Here is an 18,273-nt window from a genome sequence, read left to right as displayed (position 1 = left end):
GGAAGCTCTGAGCCTGTGCGGCAGGAAACCGTAGAAACACTAGAAATAACAGGTCATTTCCTGCACCACTCAATGCCCCTGTGTGGCTTTATCAGCCTCGTGCTCATTCGTTTACTTTTAATCAAAAAAGAGGAAAAGGAGCAGTGAGGAAAAACAGAGCGCCTGTGGTTTCTGTGGCAAACAGCAGTTACCTGTAGGGCTCTGGATGCCGCTATGAGCACGTGTCGAAGCATTTTTAAAATGTTTTCTTCACCATAAATGCGTTACAGTCTTTTTACTGTGCTGTTAAATTCAATGCCTGATATAACTCCGATATGAAGATCTAGTAAAGAGCTGCAGCATCTGCCATAAAGCGCAGTTATTGACGTGTGAAAGTTGTACCTTTTCAGTAGTTTCCTCATCTCAGTTTTCACTGGGCTATGAACTTAAGACACAAAGCACGACTTTCAACTTCAAAACAACCTCTAAAGGTTATTATGATCGTAGCCGCCACCTGCGTGTAGCGTGCCTGTCTGCGATGGTTTATATCGCCCTGAAGATTATAATTGGCCCCCCACCATCTCTTCCAGGATGACCTCCATGGTGGAGACCACCCCCAGTTGTTACAGGTGGTGTGCTCTATGGTGGCCTAAGGACCTGTCAACATGAACACACACTCCCGTCCATCTTCACACTTCCACCCCCTGCTTTGGCCCTCCTTCCTTACACTTGTTTGTTTGTTTATTCCTACCATCTTTCCCTCTTTGCACCTGTCCCTCTTTAACGTCTTTTCTTTCTCTCGAATGTTTGTTGACTGCTGTCTGGCCGGGGAAGGTAGCAGCCTCACGAAAATTCCTACATCAGTAAGCATTTTCCAATCACCACATTTCAAACACAGTCTGATGGCAAAGGCTGTTTTCAGTTATGAGGTTTCATCTTGCTGACTGCGCCTGTGAGGAAATTTGGGCATGATTTGTACCACCTGACAACTGCATCTGAGTTATTCATCCAGAGTTGAGCTGTGATCTGTGTTTAAAGTTTCAAAACATAGTTTAAAAACTATTACTTGAATTCACTTGTTTAACTTTCATTAAACGATTCAAGCAACAAAACTGCTAAAACACGTGGTGCAAATTTGCAAACTGCCCGATAATCCTTTTTTTTTTTTTTTTTTTTTGCAATAATTTCAAACTGAACTGCTTAAAAAACATCTAATTGTGGCTACATTTAAGAACTCAGGGAGCTCGCAATTTAACTGAATACAGATGCCTGGATATGCAAGAGTCCAGGTTTGAATTAATTTCAAACTCACAGCCAGTACAGCTCCAATTAAAAACTAATCAGATTAAAATCCAACTCTCACTTTCAGCGCTCACATGCAAATTCAGAGCATTTAAATCACAGTCAGGTCTGCAGTGGAACAGGTCTCAGAGGAAGTCATTTTTAAAGCTGCACAGAGGAGCCAGGGGTGCTTCAGATGAGGAAATGTTGCCATATCTGTGCCTGCGCTGGATGTTTCTCCTGGAAGCCAGAGTGCAGAATCTGCACAGTGGAAAAGGTTTTATTGTGTCTTTCAGCAGAAGAGTCTTAATGCTTTAGGCAGCTAGAGTGATGAAGGATGAAGCCCGTTGCTGAAACCTCAATGGATGCAATGCTTTTCACTGGCTGACTTTCATGTTTGTCAACGTGTTTGTATAAAATGTGCGTATGTATATGAGAGAGAAAGAGTGTGTGTATAAGACTGTGCTGTGAGAAGGAGTCGGGGACGGTATGCACATGCATATCTGTTTATGTAATCCAAACCACTCTGAAAAGGAAGCAAGACTGGGTTCATCTGGGATCTCCCAAGGCACTGCATGGCAACACACACTCACACACACACACGTATGCGTACAAATACCCATACACTTTCATGCATGCGTGCAGCCGCACACACTTTGACAGGAAGCACCTGTTTAATCCCTGATATATTCTCAACGTAAACAATCCACATGCGAGTCTAAATATGAATGACCACATTTAAATCAAAATCCAGACAAAACACACATTATTTTACAGTCATGCGAAGTAACACCTGGAACATTTAGACAGACTCTGAATACTCCTGAGCCATTACTGGAGAACATGCTACAGCTGTCTATGGTTTCTCAGATTGGTCTAATTTAGCATATATTTGGCAGAACATGACAGAAGTTTTTTGGCCTCAGCATCGTATCAGCGCTCGTGTCAGACAGTCCTTCAGTAAATGACCTCATAACATCCCTTAATCATCCTTCTACAATCTCTTTTCTGTAGGAGATTACAGCACTCCATATTGAGATTGCAGGTAGTTTTGAATGGCAGCAATTTGGTTTGCTGTAATGACAGTCAAGCGGGCCGCTGACATCAGTACAGATGTAAATTAGCCAACCCTTGACACGCCACACTCTGCAATCTACGGCGGCAAATTACAGCCCACTACAAAGAACAAGCAAGGCACACGTATCAAACGCACAGGCCCTGCTCACACTTTGCACTTAAATGACTCAATCTCAAGGGCAGCTTTAAGTGCAAACACACCCGGGACGCGGTGATGAGACGCAGACAGTTATGCATAGTTTAGATAGAAGATTAAACTCCCAAACACAGTTGAGTTGTCTTTTCCAAACAACTTGGACAAAATTCTGAACTCCATATCTGCTACCATGGAGTCAGTCGTGGACGAAGTATTCAGATCCTTTTCTTAAGAAAAAGTAATACTAATACTGTGAAAATACTGCACTACAAGTATAAGTCCTGCATTCAGACTGTTGAATAAAAGTATATAGATATGATCAGCTAAATGTACTTAAAGTATTTAAAATAAAGTGCTCATTCTGCAGTAAAATGCTGCCTGTCAGGGTTTTACTACATATAATAATGATGTGATGATTGATTACTAGTGCATTAATTTATATGTTAAAATCAGGTTCTCATGGGGTCAGAAAAACAGCCTGTTTTCAACTTTGTGACAACGCATTTTCCAGCTAATCCAGCAAGAGGGTTTTAACTAGTTTATTTCGCTTAAGAAGAGGAAGAATTTTCTGAACCCATATAGGAACTTTTAATCTTTCAGTTTATCAGAAAAAATCAAATTCAAAATCATTGAATTTGGAGAGACACGGTTCTCACTGCGCAGGAAGGGTATGAAAAATATCTGAAAATTAACTAGTCACTAAAACTGTCAGACAAATGTGACGGTGTGACAATTGCAGTATTGCCTCTGAGGTGTAGTGGAGTAGAAGTATAAAGTTGCATAATATGGAAATACTTAAGTAAAGTTGAAATACTTCAAGTTGCTGGAGTTAATTTATGTAGTTATATTCCACCACTGCAAGTAGTTCACAAAGTCATTTTCTCTGCTTTGTGGCCAAACACAAACATGTCTGTTGAGAGAAAGACACAGTTTGCCCAGAATAAAGTAACTTTATCTCAGGTGGTCAGTCAAGATGTGACTGAGCATCTGCCTCAGTTCCCGCTCTTCTTGATACACTGTAAGCCTGAGTCTACCTTTGGGCCTGCATTGGTAGGCTGAATGATGGTATTTACTGACTGCTTTGACCCTTGACCCAGCTTTGAAAGAGGGCCATGAGACCTCCACCAGCCCTCTACGGCAGAGGAATCTGGTGCAGAGACGGCAAGGCGTCAGACCTGACACGTCACACCCAGCCTGGAGGGTTAAGGAGGAAAGGCGGGAGGAAAAGTAGGTTTTCTAACATGTGTGGGAAAGGAGATAGTGCCACATTAACCTACATATCTCTGTGGGCTCTTATTTCCAGCCCCAGAGCACTAAAACCAAACCTGATCACTGGTGACAAAGACCAGCACAGGGATGTCCCTAATGGAGCGCTCACTGTCACCACTTTCCTAACATAAACCATCAAACTCACCGCCCGCAAACAGCCGAGACAGAGACTGCATGTCTCTTCATCCTGGTTTTGCAGAACCTTTAGTGCTTTGCAGAACCTTTAGTGTCTTTCCTTTTGCTAGTACAAAATGCTACAGACAAGCAGGTGACCAGAGCCAAAATGTCACTTTTCTACAGAAGTCCATAGCATGGACCCCTTTTATAATTGCTACACTACTGAGTTCCCCAACAGTCCATCAAGGGCGTATATCCATATATACGCCCTGTTGGACATTTATGGAAATTGCCTTTTTTGTGGCACACAGACACAACCAACCACTAACCAACCTAACAGACAAGAGGTGCTTACCGATGGGCCTTCTTCTCCTTTCTGTCCTATAGGTCCAGCCAGCAGGGAGAACTGAGTAGGCGGCACCTCCCAGCTCTGGAAGCCATCGGTAGCTGGTGGTGTTACTGGGTTGTACGAAGATCTGGTTGGTCGGGGGGTGACGGTAGCCTTGGTGGTTTTGGCTTGCTTTGTTGGTTTGCTGACCTGTTTGGAGACTGGCTTGGAGGTTTTAGCAGTTGTAGTTTTGGAGGTTGTTGATTTTGATGGGTTGACTTTGGATATCGGTGGTTTAGAAGGGACAACTTTGACAGAATTTGTTTTGGGCTTTGACGGAGTGGCTTTGGATGGCATGACTTTAGGCTTGGGAGATGTTTTCTTCGTTGCGGTGGGATGTGGTTTCTTTGGGACTACACCTTGGTCTGATAGGGCAGAGTCAGGCTTTGTCTTGTTGGGTTTGGTGCTCGTAGTGGCTGGAATAATAGGCTTCTTCTTGTTGTCTGTTCCTGCAATCGTCTTTTTGGAGCTGTTCTGCAGAGTGGGCTTTGGGGGCGTGAGTTTAGGGGGTTTCTGATTTGAAGCTTTAGAGGTGGAGGGTCTTGAGTTTGGTGGTTTTGTTGGGGGTACTCTTGTCCTGAGTGGTGCTGTGACAGTTTCAGTCCTGGCCTTGGGAGGCGGGGAGGCCAAACCAAGTTGGACTATGACTGGCATCACAGTTCCCAGCAGGGGTGTAGGAATGGTCCCAGGGCTGGGCTTTATCGTTTGGGTGGGGGCCACATATCTGACAGCCGAGGCAGCAGCGGCAACGCTCCTGGCAAGGCTCAGCTGCGTGGTCTTCTTGGCTGTTTCCGGGCCACCACGTTTAGGCGTGGCAGCCGTAGCTGTGATGTTTGTTTCTCGTGGAAGGATAGGCAACAAGGGAGGAAGGTTAGGCCTGTATGTGTCAGCTTCCCTGCACTGTTTCTTAATGTACCTGCAGTAATTGTGAGCTGCCTGTGCAGAAGGGACCAGGTCAAACTGGCAGATGGCTCCTTCAAACAGTGCTGAGGCTTGCTGCTGGCTTGCCCGGCCCAGCAGGAAGGAGCCCTGGAGCTCTGGAGCCAGTCCCTCCTCACTGTCCCACCCAAAGTCTGCATGAACACTCTGCTCTCCGCAGGAGGCATATAGAGTCACTCTCTGTCCATTAATTCCCACCGCCAACTGGTGCCACTGACCATCATGGGGCTCATAGGGCAATGCCACCGAGGTGTTTGGACCCGTGTGGAGGACCAGATTGCCCGGTGCAAGCTGCAGACCGAGAAGGAGCTTCCTGCGGCCTGAGAGCAGGGTGAAGAGGAAAGCGCTGTTGACACGGTGTGAGCGCACACTCAGGACCAGTGCCAGGTTGGGCCAGATGGCCGCTGGGATGACTGAGCGCAGTGGAGTTTCGATGTGCGCCCGCTGGTTGAGGATGATCCCCGATCTGAATGGAATGACCCCTGCTGGCACCAAACGTGACGGCTTCTCTCCCTTGAGCCCCAACTTCTGGAGGATGTCCACATCTGGACAGAAGGAGAATGATGTTAGAGGGGCAAATAATCATCACAGGCTTGTTTATAATGCAATTATATTTATATTTATATTTAACTTTGTTTGAAGTTTCAAGACTTCACCATTGTCCTCCTGATATGTTTTATTGATCCTTGATTGTTCTTTTCATATTTCATCTGCAGCCTCTGCAAGGCTATCATAGTTAACCAACACTAAATAAAAAACAAAATCTAACTAAACTAACCAGAACAAAATAAAAAGATGCAGGAAATGTCTTTCAGTTTGGTAAAAGTTGTCAACACAGCAAGCATGAGGAGGCATTTGTTTATTGAGGCTGGGATGTCTACATGACTTTGAGTCAACTGCTTTCGCAAAGTGTTGTGTTTGTATTATTATACCTATTCTGAATTTCTTAAATCTTTCCCCTGGCAAATACTGCCCATATTATAATAAAAAAAAGCTGAAGCAGGCAAACCCACTCTGGAAACTAGCAATAAACATTGAAAAAAGAAATAAAAATACCAACTCTGAACCTAACTATACAGAGATGACAACATTTCCTGCCATAATCAGGAATCTAAACAAATGCCCTCAGGAACAAGGTACATCCTCTTACATTTGCCTCTGTGAAACGGAAAAATGTTTAGTGTTAAAACAAGACGGGAAACAGCAGGACAATTTAAGGGCAGAGGAGAGCAACATCTGGAATGATCACACACTTCTGTGCCCAAACTGTGTTGTTCCTAAACACAACACTAATCGCACTTCTGTGGAAACCATTAATGCTGACTTCAAGAGAAATACAGGCGAAAATGGACAGTTTTTTGATGCACTAACACTCTGAAACATGGTTAGCAAAAAAGGATGAGAGTGAAACTGCTCAACATCTAAAAATTATTAACAGGACGTTGTGGACTCATTGTGAGAATTTGCTTTTCCTGAAACAAAGCGAGGCACAGCAAAATATTTTAGCTGTCTCTGCCAGTGGCGGCTGGATTGACTACACTGGGTTAGGGGCCAATTTTCCAATAACTTCCTGCTCTTTCAGCCAACACAGAACAGCAGCTCACAGAGTAATGGAGCTCAAAGCACTGCAGGGTGAAGAGATGGCAAAAAATGAAATCCCCCCAAAAATAACAAACTTACAGGGTTTTGAGGCCACCAAACTGCTTCTGTAGGCTGTAGTGTCTACTGCACATTTAGACCAAAACAAATGGCTAAGTATAGTTCCTGACAGATATAAAATATGATGATAGGGGAGTATGGAGCGGCCTTGGTTGGTCAGTTCATGCTCTGTGAGTGGGCAGACGCTGCACAGTGGTGCTGTGGCAGCCTTTGTTTCAAATGTCAGCGGTTTGCAGCCTCACGCTTCTCGCCAACAAGGCAAGCTGAGGCATCGGTTTGACCACATGACTGTCGTGAAGCGTAAAACAGCCTTAAGCACATGTGCCCACAACAAATGGCCTCAGAATATAACATGTTTACGGCTGTACAGGCCTGCTTTAAGGAGCTGCTCACCACGAAAATGTAAGTCTAATGTGGCCATATTTTAACGGCTGCAAAGGGTAACAAAAATCATTTGAGGTTTGAAAGCCAAACCAAAGCACTGCGGTTCCAAATGTATCAGCTTTACCTAATTTGCCCTTCCTGTCTTTGGTCGTTGCATTGGGTTTTGTTCTAGAAAGTGCCATAAATGAATGCCCTGTAAACTTTAAGCAAATTCTTGGTTTATGTGGTGCAGGAAATAAATGAAATATGACCATTCCTTTAATGGAGATCTCTGAATTGTGCTTGAAACATGCAAAGGGATGCATATTTAAACAAGAATAACCAGCTTCTGATGTGTTTTTTTTTCTTGCTACTGATAGTTGCATAAATTCACTAAAATTCAAAAGGGAAAAAACAATGAAATAAATATATGAACATCACCATATTCTCTGAAAGGACTCCACTGCCACTAACCACCCCCTTCACCCTGATGGTCATGTGAGGCAAAGAGCAAGACAAGACTTTGTCGTTGCTGCTGATGGAAACATGACGGCTGGTGGAGGTAATTGAGTGGGCAGCTCAGTCAAGGCCAAAGCAGCCAGTACCAGGAACGCACAATCAGGCTAAAAGACCTAATCCTCTCTTATTAACCATCAGGGCAAGAGGGACTGATACTGTATAAAGCTAACAATATGTGTTTGTGAATTTTGAGGCACAAGGGACAGAGTTCAGGTTCTAAATGTACATTTGTTGGTGAAATTATGTAACTTCCACACCAATTAGTACATCTGAGTGCTTGCCGTACTGTACATTGAAGTATAATGTGCTGGAAATGTTTGCTTGACCGATGTCAAGGCATGGCCTCTTTGTTTTAAGGCTACAAAAGGTTAATGAGCCAAAGGACATCGGCATCATTAGACAACCTTTTCCCATTCTCCTCTCATCAATAGAGTCAGTTTGGAAATTTAGAACATGACCACTGTAACCACAAGTGAGTCCAGCATCTCCCTGCCCGGAGACAGAATACACTTTCCAGCCTTTCAGCCAACTTGACTCGCTGTTCGGCGTTTCAGTCTCGGGGGTCCCGGCACTCATTCTCTGTATGACCTGTGATCTCAGACCCAGGCCCCTCAACATCTTTATTGTCTCCCGGCTCACTCTGACCTGTGGTCACTGGGCCTTGTCTAATGGGGACATGTGTACAGAAGCCCTGCTTGTGAAAAGATAGAAAAGTGGGAAAGCAATGTTGATGAGATGACAGAAAGTGGGAAAGATGAGGGGAAAGACAGATGGGATGTCCTAACAGTTGCTGTAGTGGTAAACCATAGAAATCAAGGACCTCAATGAGATGTTTGTCTTTCTATAATACAAGGCTTGCTTCATTAGACCGCTGACTGGGGAGGGGGCTCAGCCTTTGAAAATGTATAATTGCATGGAAAGTTAAAAAAAAAAAAGTTAAGAGCTGGAATTTGATCCATAGTAATACTGGTGGTTATCAAGAAATTAGACCTGAGGGAGGAAGCAGCTCAGAACTGTTTTTGAAAAGTCTTCTGCTGAGTTTTCACATGTACGACGCCACATCACATTGAAACAGTATGTTTTTTTTAAAGTAAAGCAAATGCAGACATGCCTCTCCTATACAGCCAGTTCTTGGTATTCTTCCCATGTTCTGTATATGGTTGTAAGACTTTCCCTTGGCTCAAAACAAACAGACTTTATAAAATAGCCTTCATGGGGTATAGTGTATACCCATGCACATAGTGAATTTTCCGCTCTGTGTGGTCTCTTCTGGGTAAAGGACAACAGAACTTGGCAGTGAGGCAGAGGGTGCATTACATGTATCTGTTCTGCACATAGACCCCTGTCTCCAGACTTCTTTATTTAAATACCGCTTGTACTATAAGTGGGGCACATATTAAACATGTGGTTTTACGTACACAGCGTACTGTATGGATGTGAGCATGCACACAAGGGGACAGACTTGTGTTGAACACATGGCTGGAGTTCATAGCCTCGCTCTGTGCCAAGTCGCCCAAGTAGGACAGAGAGAAAGTCCAAGGCCCTTCAATCTGTAATGTTATTCCTTGTAGAGGATGAAGTCAGTGATTCACTCAAAAGAGCTTGCTTCAGCTGGCTGATGCTGGTCTACAGTGAGCCATTTATGATATCTCTGAGCGGAAAAATCATCCCCACAGCAATACATCGCATGTATTCCCACAGTATCCGAGCTGGGATCATGATTTGTGATCCACGATTCAAATGAGGGACAAAACAGTGTGGACAGAGACAGGAAACAAGGTCAGATAGAGGTATGACACGCGCTTTACATTTTTCTTCTGGTGCTGTTATGAAACGTGTAAAAGCTACTCCCAAAACTGACCACTTTCCCAAATAAAATGATCATACATACAAATTGCAGCTCTAAAAGTGAATTGGGGCCTTGAGACTGATGCTGCGGCATGCACTGCTTCATTACAGGGCGATCTGAGGGAGCTCTGGCCTTGACTTCTGGTTCCTCCATGATACCCACTGTGCTTGGCAGTGATGGTAGAACAGCTACTGTTTCAGAAACTGGCACAGGAAAAATCTTTAAACGAGCACTCCACCGATTTAACATTGCACTCCTTTAATATTGTCAGGCAGTTAAAAAAGAGGGATCAAAATTGATGCAGCAGAGCCAGAGGTATTGTCTTTTTTTACATGCATTCTTGTTCCTGGTTCTTCCTGCAGCTCAACCACCAGCCAGCAGCTTATGCAGGCTTGAGCTACTAGCCTAAAGCAAAGATGAGGCGCGGGCTACAGAGGTCGTGTAAGCTTACTCCCTCCTAACTCCACATCCCTGGACTTTTTTCATTTTAAAACTTGTAGTCATCAAAGCCACAAAAAGCTTTATACAAATGTTTTCACATCTTTGATATGTAAAATCAACGGAGTTCCCATTCACGTAAAAATAGGCAACAACCTCAGCTCTCAAGCGGGGGCATCACGGCTGAGGAGCGGGGGGATCAAAAAGATTCTCACTACATACTCAGGTTTGTCTGGATGCCTGTGAGAGCATCTCTACAAGCTAGAGTCAGTCTGAAGAAGTGCCTGCTGAACCTTCAGGTTTGAAAACACTGAGATCTGTAGTTTTTGAAAAAGAGGAGCTAAAGCTATGTTCATCATCTGTGTTTTCCAGCACTGGCGATTTCTACCCAGGCAGAATCTCATTATTCACCATCTTTGACCTTGACGTTGACTGCAGAGGAAGTTTCTGTCTCATGCACGGAGAAATTTATCACTGCAGAGACGGAACGGAAACGACCAACAGGCTTAAAGCCATACCGACTGATTCTGAGTCCACCACTGCTGCAGGTTCACATGCCAGCAGTGAGTTCACCCACTCTGCAACAGCGATGTTGACAGTGCTGCCAGATTTGACGGATGCCAAGCAGCCCAATCAGAGCCTGAAACCAGCTTTACCTCCAATTTTTCATTTCCACTCACAAAATTAAGATTTTGTTTTTGTCTGTCTGACATACTTTGTCTTTTAAAGTTTGAAAGGCTGAGGCTGTGTACTGATATTTTAAAATAACACAAACACACATAGAGCCTGGTTGAAAACACCTGCATGTAGATTCAGCTACATCCAAAATCATGGCTAGAGCTATGAGAAATGATCTCCACCAAGTCGTGAGATAATGTTGTATTCAGTATGAAAATTAATGTTCAAAAAAGTAGATAAGACTTTATTAATGAATTAATTAATCACTTAGACATAAACTTTAGAAAAGCTTTCATTACAGAGCAATTTGTAACCTAATGATAATTTGAATTGGCAAACCAGGTTTTCAGCCTTCAGCCAGTTGTTATAAACTGACGTGACATTTGGTTTCAGTGACTGCGTGTCGGACCTATTGAACTCTGCGCCCTGTCACTCTCAATAATAATAACTGGAGAAGGGGGGGGGGGGGACTCACTGTTACATAAAAGGCAAAAATGAGCAGATTGTATTTATATTTGCATTGACATCTGCCCTATCCTGCACTTTCTTAATCAAACCTGCAATAACTTGTCTTGTTTTCAAAATTTTCAAATTTCTCTTTCTCAAATTTCTTTTGGAGATGAATAAAGTATATAAAGTTGTGAACATAATTCTGACATTTCATCTCCTTTTAAGCTGATATGGCAAACTTGTTAGCAAACACTTGCTAATTTACACATCCAGCAGTTATGGAGCAACATTCATTCATTTGGAGTCGTATTTTAGCTCTGTTTTTGGCCTCTACCAACCCCTGAGGGAAGTATCTGATTCTTTAGCTGCTAAATGCTGCACTATGTTCACCAGCTAGTCTCTAACTGTGTCTGTCTGCTGTTTGATGCTGAGCAGGTGGTGTCCAGTGGGTTTTTAGAGCTTTTTAGCTGAAAACAGTGGCTTGCTGCAGCCCAAATGATGCTATGAGAGCGGTGAGAATGAATCAAAACAGCTGCTGGACGTCTGAACAATGGGCTGAATCTACGCCGCAGATGGTCGGGTGATAATTCTCTGCACCGACTCCTTTCACACTGTCACACTTTCACTTTGAGAGCACATTTTCTCCATAATGGTCAGCTTTGAATCTATGATCTGATCGCTCCCTCGCTCACCCAGCTTACTCAACACCCGTTGTCATGGCAACGGCTGGCCCAATTCTCATAGCAATGTGTTTACGTGCTTGGGCAATGACCAAACAGGAAAGAGAATAACTCCAAAATCCCCCCAGTGCTCCAATAACTTTCGTAGTTTTTTCCACTTGTAAAATTTAAGCGAAGAAGAAAGAGGTGAGAAAGTGAAGTGACTGAATTGATGACATTAAGTCATGTCTTACCTTCAGAGTGTACTTGTGTAAGTCCCAGGTAACAAGTACAATATAAAACTGTACAGAGCAATAGGGCTCTCCTGGGGGAAGAGAAGAGAGGACGTTAGAAAGAAGCCGCAGTCACACAGGATTGAATCATACAATTTTTACAACTTTAAAAATAATATGGTATCATTTCTGAATAAAGCATTTATAGGTGCAAATTTTGTTGTTAAAAACTCTATAATACAGTCATAAGCATGGGAGATCCTTTAATAAAGGTTAACTGGTTTCACACTTTCCTATAACCCTTCAATTGTGCAGGGGAAGATGTGAATGAAGCATTAATAAGGGGTTTTAATCATCAGGTGCAACAAATTGGACGAGGCCGAGGCCAAACAGACCGACAAGTAACAAGAGATTTTTGACACTTGACACTTGCAACAGATCTATAAAGCGTGAGAGAATGATTAATAAAACCATCCACTTTAATGCCTTTACAATAAAAAGTGGTACCAGTAATTGGAATTGCTCGCATTTGGCGAACAAGAGGATCATCTTACGATATGCTTTAATAAAGACAAAACCACTATGACACGCGTCTCACTAGACCACAATATCATGAAATAGACCCAGATTAGGAAACATGGAATACTGGATAAGTATCTGTAATCACTGTTTTCACATCACACAGAAACACAGATTCAAACAACACATGCTTTGCATTTGAGCTACTGATACCATGTGAACAACAAATGGGAACTGGATTCTGCAAAAGCACTTACAACTCAGAGCAACGACGAGCTCCAAATCACACATGCACACACACACACACACACAGCTTCAAGTTGTGGTTTGTAAGACAGAAATACTATATTAGACTTATCCATCAACTCTCCTTCCAAAACCAACATGCGCACACCCACACACGCACACACAGAAAGCAAAACAAAAAAAACCCGAAATGGTCTCTCTCAGCACCCTCACCACATCCAGGTGTGCAGCAGAGCAGAGGAGACTGATTGGCAAGTGGACTGAGAGCTCAGCGGGGGGACTGGTATCTGGTGACAGGCAGGGGAGCCACTGTTTACCGCTGGAGGTCATCCAGACACACATGGTCACACACACACACATTGGAGGAGGAAATGTGTATAGCAGCTGTGGCTGGAGGGTTAGAGTGGAGCAGGCAGACGGGGGCGTGGGCCAACGTCTCCAAACACATAAATGTGGGAAAAAGACGGTAACTGTTGCACAAACACGCAGCGTTTACCTGCACTATCAGATGCAACCAGTGTCTGTCTATCCTTAAAAATATTTCTTCCAACATCCCCCGCCCTCACCAGCGCATGCTTCCCCTGCAATGATTATAATCAGGGTGTGTGTTCATATCTGAGTGGCGTGCTTACATGTGTGTTTGTGGCGTCTATGTCCGCCTCCTTCCCAGTTCCTGGTTGCTAATAAAGCGTCATCACAATCAACCCCACACACAGCTGGTTGTGGTTACTCAGGATGCTTAGTGTGTGTGTGTGTGGGTGTGTGTGTGTGTGAGTGAGTGAGTGTATCCTCCAGACTCCCAGCTGGTTAGAGTCTCATTCAGTGTCTTATCAGCTGAGGAGAGATCAGCTTTCTGAAAAAATGAGTCATGAATGCTGAGATTTTTTACTGCTGCAAGAAAAAAAAATCATTCCGTCCCTCAGGCTGTTTACATCTGCGTGGACTGGACCGGGTTTCCTGGGAAACGGCACTGTTCGGCTTTTCATGTTAAAAGTTCTCAGTAGCGTGTTTAGATTTTCATTAAGGTGCTTTTGCTTTTGACGCGTACGTGACAGGTTGGGTTTCTGCACTGCAGTTGAATTCAGATGGATTTGTGCACAGTGGACATTTAAACTAGTGGGGCTGACGTTCGTACGCTGACCCTGTCTGGTGTGGTTTTCAGACTGCTGCAGTGAGCTCTGACACAACTCCCTGAGGGAATTCTCTGTTAAGCTGAATGGACAAAATACAGACCAGAAGAACAATACCCCCTCTAGATTCATTCATTAAACCAGTCTAACCCATATATGTTGTGCTGTGAGCCACTGAACTCACATTTTTTTACACAGAAAGGCAAAGAATGCTGCTCTGTACTGCTCATTATACCTTTCTCTGCTGAACTTCTGCTGATCTTTAATTAGCACACACATCTCCTTTGGTATCAAAAAGCCAAGTGATAAGATATTGTGGCCATGCACATGGATCAGCAAAGCAGAGCGACTGAAGAGGGTCAGTCAGAGGATCTGGATTTTGGTTCCAGTGTTTGCAAAAAGAAGCTGCAAAGTAACTCAGTCTAACTGAGGAAGATATCTGGTACCACATTATACAATCTGCAGCAATTATCTACTGATGATACTTCCCACTTGCTGAATTTTCTGGCAAATTTGTCTCTTTTCCTCATGTTCAAACTTGTGTCGAACTCTGATTCTAACCTCTCGACCCCCCCCCCAAACACACACACACACACATACACACACTCTCAAACAGCAGCCCGTCTGTAGGCCAGCAACCAGTCAAAGGTTGACAAAAAAAACACTAAGAAGCCTGTATAGCTTCCGTTTCTTTTCACAAGTTTGGACTGCTCAATGATTCCCTCAAAGGATTTCCCAAAGGCGATCCTGCCCCCTGACGGCACGCACGCACACACACACACACACACACAAACACACACACACAGTGGAAAATTCCTATGGATGAGCTGACACTAACAGAGGCTGATGAGGAAGAGAGGGTAACAGACCTCCCATAACACTTGTGGTATATTTGTATGTCCAGCATCTGTTCTCTCTGCAGTCAAGTAATCTCTCACTTCAGACTGTTTACCTCCGGACTAATTTCTACTTACAGAGCGACTGACACCAGTCTTGTTCCAACTTTTATTCTGCCTCAGAGCTAAAAACAGTATATTGACTCATCGCGATACCCTTCTCGGCTCGGATCAAGTGGCAACTGAAACTAATTATACAAGTTAGAGCAAGAATGCTTGACTCAGGAAAGTGTCCGTGTGGCTAAATATTACGTTTAAAAAAATAACTCTATGGATGCTGTTTTTTCAGTATGAAACACAAAATATTCCAATAAATGATCCAACAATAATTGCATGTGAGCAGTCAGGAGTGAGACGTGAAGGGCGACACCATGTGGACATGAGGTGAATGACGCTTCATGCAGCGAACACCTCGCAGGTAGACCTGTTCCATATCGCAATCCGTGCACATCTTAAATGAATAAAGCGGTAGCAGGAACTGTTGCTAAATTTGTGAGGAAACCTCCAAAAGCTTTTTTTCCCCCAGTATTTCGTCACGAATGGCTTTTGTTCTTGAAAACACGCAAGTGTGATAAATAAAGCTGATAACTTTTGGCCATTTCGGTGGCTCAAATCTCCAGACTTTCCTTTACTCCGTAGATGACTGCATCCCCGCTATCTCGCCACTGATCCATTAACTAAACCAGATGTTGACTGCGCAATTAAACCGAATGTCAATCATCAGTGAGAATGACGCATGCGTGCGTAAATGAATGAATGCAGAAATGAATGAAAGCACAACTTTCCAGCGTGAATTGTTCAACAGTTGGATGTTAACACTGACGCAAAGGCGAGAGCAGATACAGCGTTTTTTCTGTAAACACAAGCATACAACATCTGCATTTTATGTCACAGAGAATTCAAACTCACGCCAGCTGCAGATGTTTTCTTGAATAAAGTGATAAGTGGACGTCGTCGGGGGAACTATTACAAAAGCTGATGCAGCTGACTAACTGTGACAGCATTTTCTTTAACGCTGAGTGTCTGAAAAAAAATCTCCTTTTAATCACGCTACGTAAATCTCTGGACTGAATGCGTAAAAGCGAAAACATGGAAAGCATTCTAACAAAATCTAGCAACGTTGCTGTGGATGTTGATGAGCCTCCCATGAAACTTTATAGGTCTGAGTAATTGCCTGTTTTGCTTCCTCCCTCAGGTGAGTCAGTTTAGTGAAGTTCCTGCATGCACCTATTGTATGTTTGCCACAAAAACTCCCAGACACTTGCATTAACTTTACATTTCTAGGAGAAATACCTGGATAAATCTGCCTTTGAACAAAAGCAAACAGAGAAGAGGGAATATTAAATGAACGCCACATGGCAAAGTTATGGGAAATGTCACTAAAATGACACCCATGGTCCAAACAGACCCCATCCAGAGCCTCAACAGTCCCCGGCGGACACCGCTCCTGCATGGTGAGCTGGACCACAGCCAGCCGGCACATCACAGGTCCGCACATGGAGGCAAACTGTTCCTTAAACTGTAACTCAGTCCCCGCAAGTCATCTCACCTCAGCTCCTTCCAACATCCTCTCATCGGCGCGCACAGACACAATGAAAGAAAAGAAGAGACATGGTACTTACTTTGTGTCTAGATGAGAGGTTCTGCAATCTCTCCTTCGGGTGCCTAAATTCATTTGTATTCATTTGTCCTGGCAGTCAAAAACCTGACCGTTAATCACAGCGTGACTCCTTTGCAAGGGGGCAGAAGACACCGGTCGCCGTTTTACACATTTGACAAGCTTGAGATGAAGTTCCAGAGGGAAAAACTCATGTTGATTTGCCTGTCAAGCCCGACATAAATTCCTTCTGGTAGGCTGGTTTGACAGAGAGTTTTCCTGTGCGATTGTCTGTCGATATTCCCCTGTGTTTCATTCATTTATGCCGATCCAGATTGAGGGACGCGCAGCCGGAGAGAAAGCTGGGTTCTCTTGGAGGGGGGTTACGGAGTCAGGAGCGTTGGACTCATCCCTTTCCTTTTTAAATAGGCTTTCTGTGGGTAAAGCGATGGCAAATGCACCGCACGGCCAGGTGTCAAGTTACAAACCCAGCGGTTGTATCGAGCAACTACACGCCTTCTCCGAGGGGTGGCCACATGGATCCTACCCAAAGCCCCGTGCTCGGGTGAACATTATGAATGAACCACGGTGACACACGGTGGGCAGCAATTCACAGGCTGATGCTGCAGAGCAGGGGCGCCTCCAGCTTCTCCAGAGACTCTCCTGCATGCATCCACCTTGTTATCCATCAATAATGTGTTCAGGCCTGTTCAGCCATGGTGGCCTTGAGCTCTTTAAGCCAGAGAGGAGGTGGTGTGTGAGAACTGGGCAGCAAAGGAGAATTTATGAAGCGTGTCTCCATCATCTCACCTTGGAGTAAAAATGCTGGAAAATAAGAAGGGAGTTTTGAAAAAGATCTGAGTAAATACACTGCAAAGCACAAGAAACTTGAGTTTCAAGTCATTTTCTGGAAAGATCTCTGTCTTATTTTGCCGTAATTTTGATTGAACACAAAATCCTGGTTCGGTTCATCTCTGTTTTGCCAGATTTCTCAGTGTGCCACATCAGCGTTGACATCAGGTTTTTTGTTAGAGGAGTGTTAATGGAGTGGGGGCAGCACCTGGATCAGCTCCCATTACCTTAAGAGGGGTCACGGCCTGGTGCAGGATAAGACCGACCGAAGACCTCCACACAGTCGCAAGAGCCAGTAATTACCACCTGACATCTGTTTGAAATGTTTAATGAATGCGTGAGCTTAACAGGGGGAAAATACATATTGTGTTCCTTAAAAAACGAGTGCTGAGTCACAAAAGGGGGAGCAAACAGTTTTCATCAGAAATATTCTGAAGTTTTCAGATGAAAAACAGAAAGAAACTGTGTTTTTCCAGGGAAGCGCTGCTGTTAAATTTTTTCAATGTCATTTTTCAATTCTGGAAGCTCCTCAAAAAACATGAAATCCACCTCCATCATATTGGGGTGCCGTTAAGAATTGCAGAGACAGAAATCTGGGTGAGTAACACCAAAAGCTACTAGTTTCGCCAGATGACATTAGACGTTGCACAGATGCTTTAATTGACAGGACAAGTGAGCATCAACTCCCACACCAGCTACATGAACAGCCCTGGGTGTTTCTGAGACCTGAGGCCTCGGCCCACCATCTCTCAGATAACATCCTAAGAAGGACCAGCACTTTTTTGGTAATCCTACTTTAATTGTAATTAAGTCAATTTGAAGTGAGTAATTGGATAATTTTTACGATATGAGGGGGATCTTATCACCTTAACTCCACCTTAAACTCACTGAATCTGAATGAACAGATCATGAACTGGTATTACAGCAAACTGCTTGTTCTTGCAGCAACATGAGCCGGACAAACAACTAGCTGAGGAGGCTAAGGAACAAGGATGTTAG

General features: G+C 43.8%; 1 protein-coding gene across 1 annotated transcript in view; it reads right to left on the bottom strand.

Annotated features, from left to right (window-relative positions):
* col27a1a (collagen, type XXVII, alpha 1a) overlaps positions 1–16,727 on the bottom strand; it is a 69,212-nt gene extending 52,485 nt beyond the window's left edge. Inside the window, exons 1-3 of the mRNA XM_041959926.1 lie at positions 16,448–16,727; positions 12,056–12,126; positions 4,215–5,731 (exon numbers count right to left, since the gene is read on the bottom strand). Coding sequence (XP_041815860.1) covers positions 4,215–5,731; positions 12,056–12,126; positions 16,448–16,500 — 1,641 coding nt within the window. The 5' untranslated portion in view covers positions 16,501–16,727. The remainder of the gene's footprint in view (positions 1–4,214; positions 5,732–12,055; positions 12,127–16,447) is intronic.
* Positions 16,728–18,273: the final 1,546 nt, after the last annotated feature.

The sequence above is a fragment of the Chelmon rostratus genome, chromosome 19, assembly GCF_017976325.1.
Source record: "Chelmon rostratus isolate fCheRos1 chromosome 19, fCheRos1.pri, whole genome shotgun sequence".
Classification (NCBI taxonomy): domain Eukaryota; kingdom Metazoa; phylum Chordata; class Actinopteri; order Chaetodontiformes; family Chaetodontidae; genus Chelmon; species Chelmon rostratus.
The sequence above is the reverse complement of the archived record's forward strand: the minus strand, read 5'-3'. Positions and strand labels throughout refer to the sequence as shown.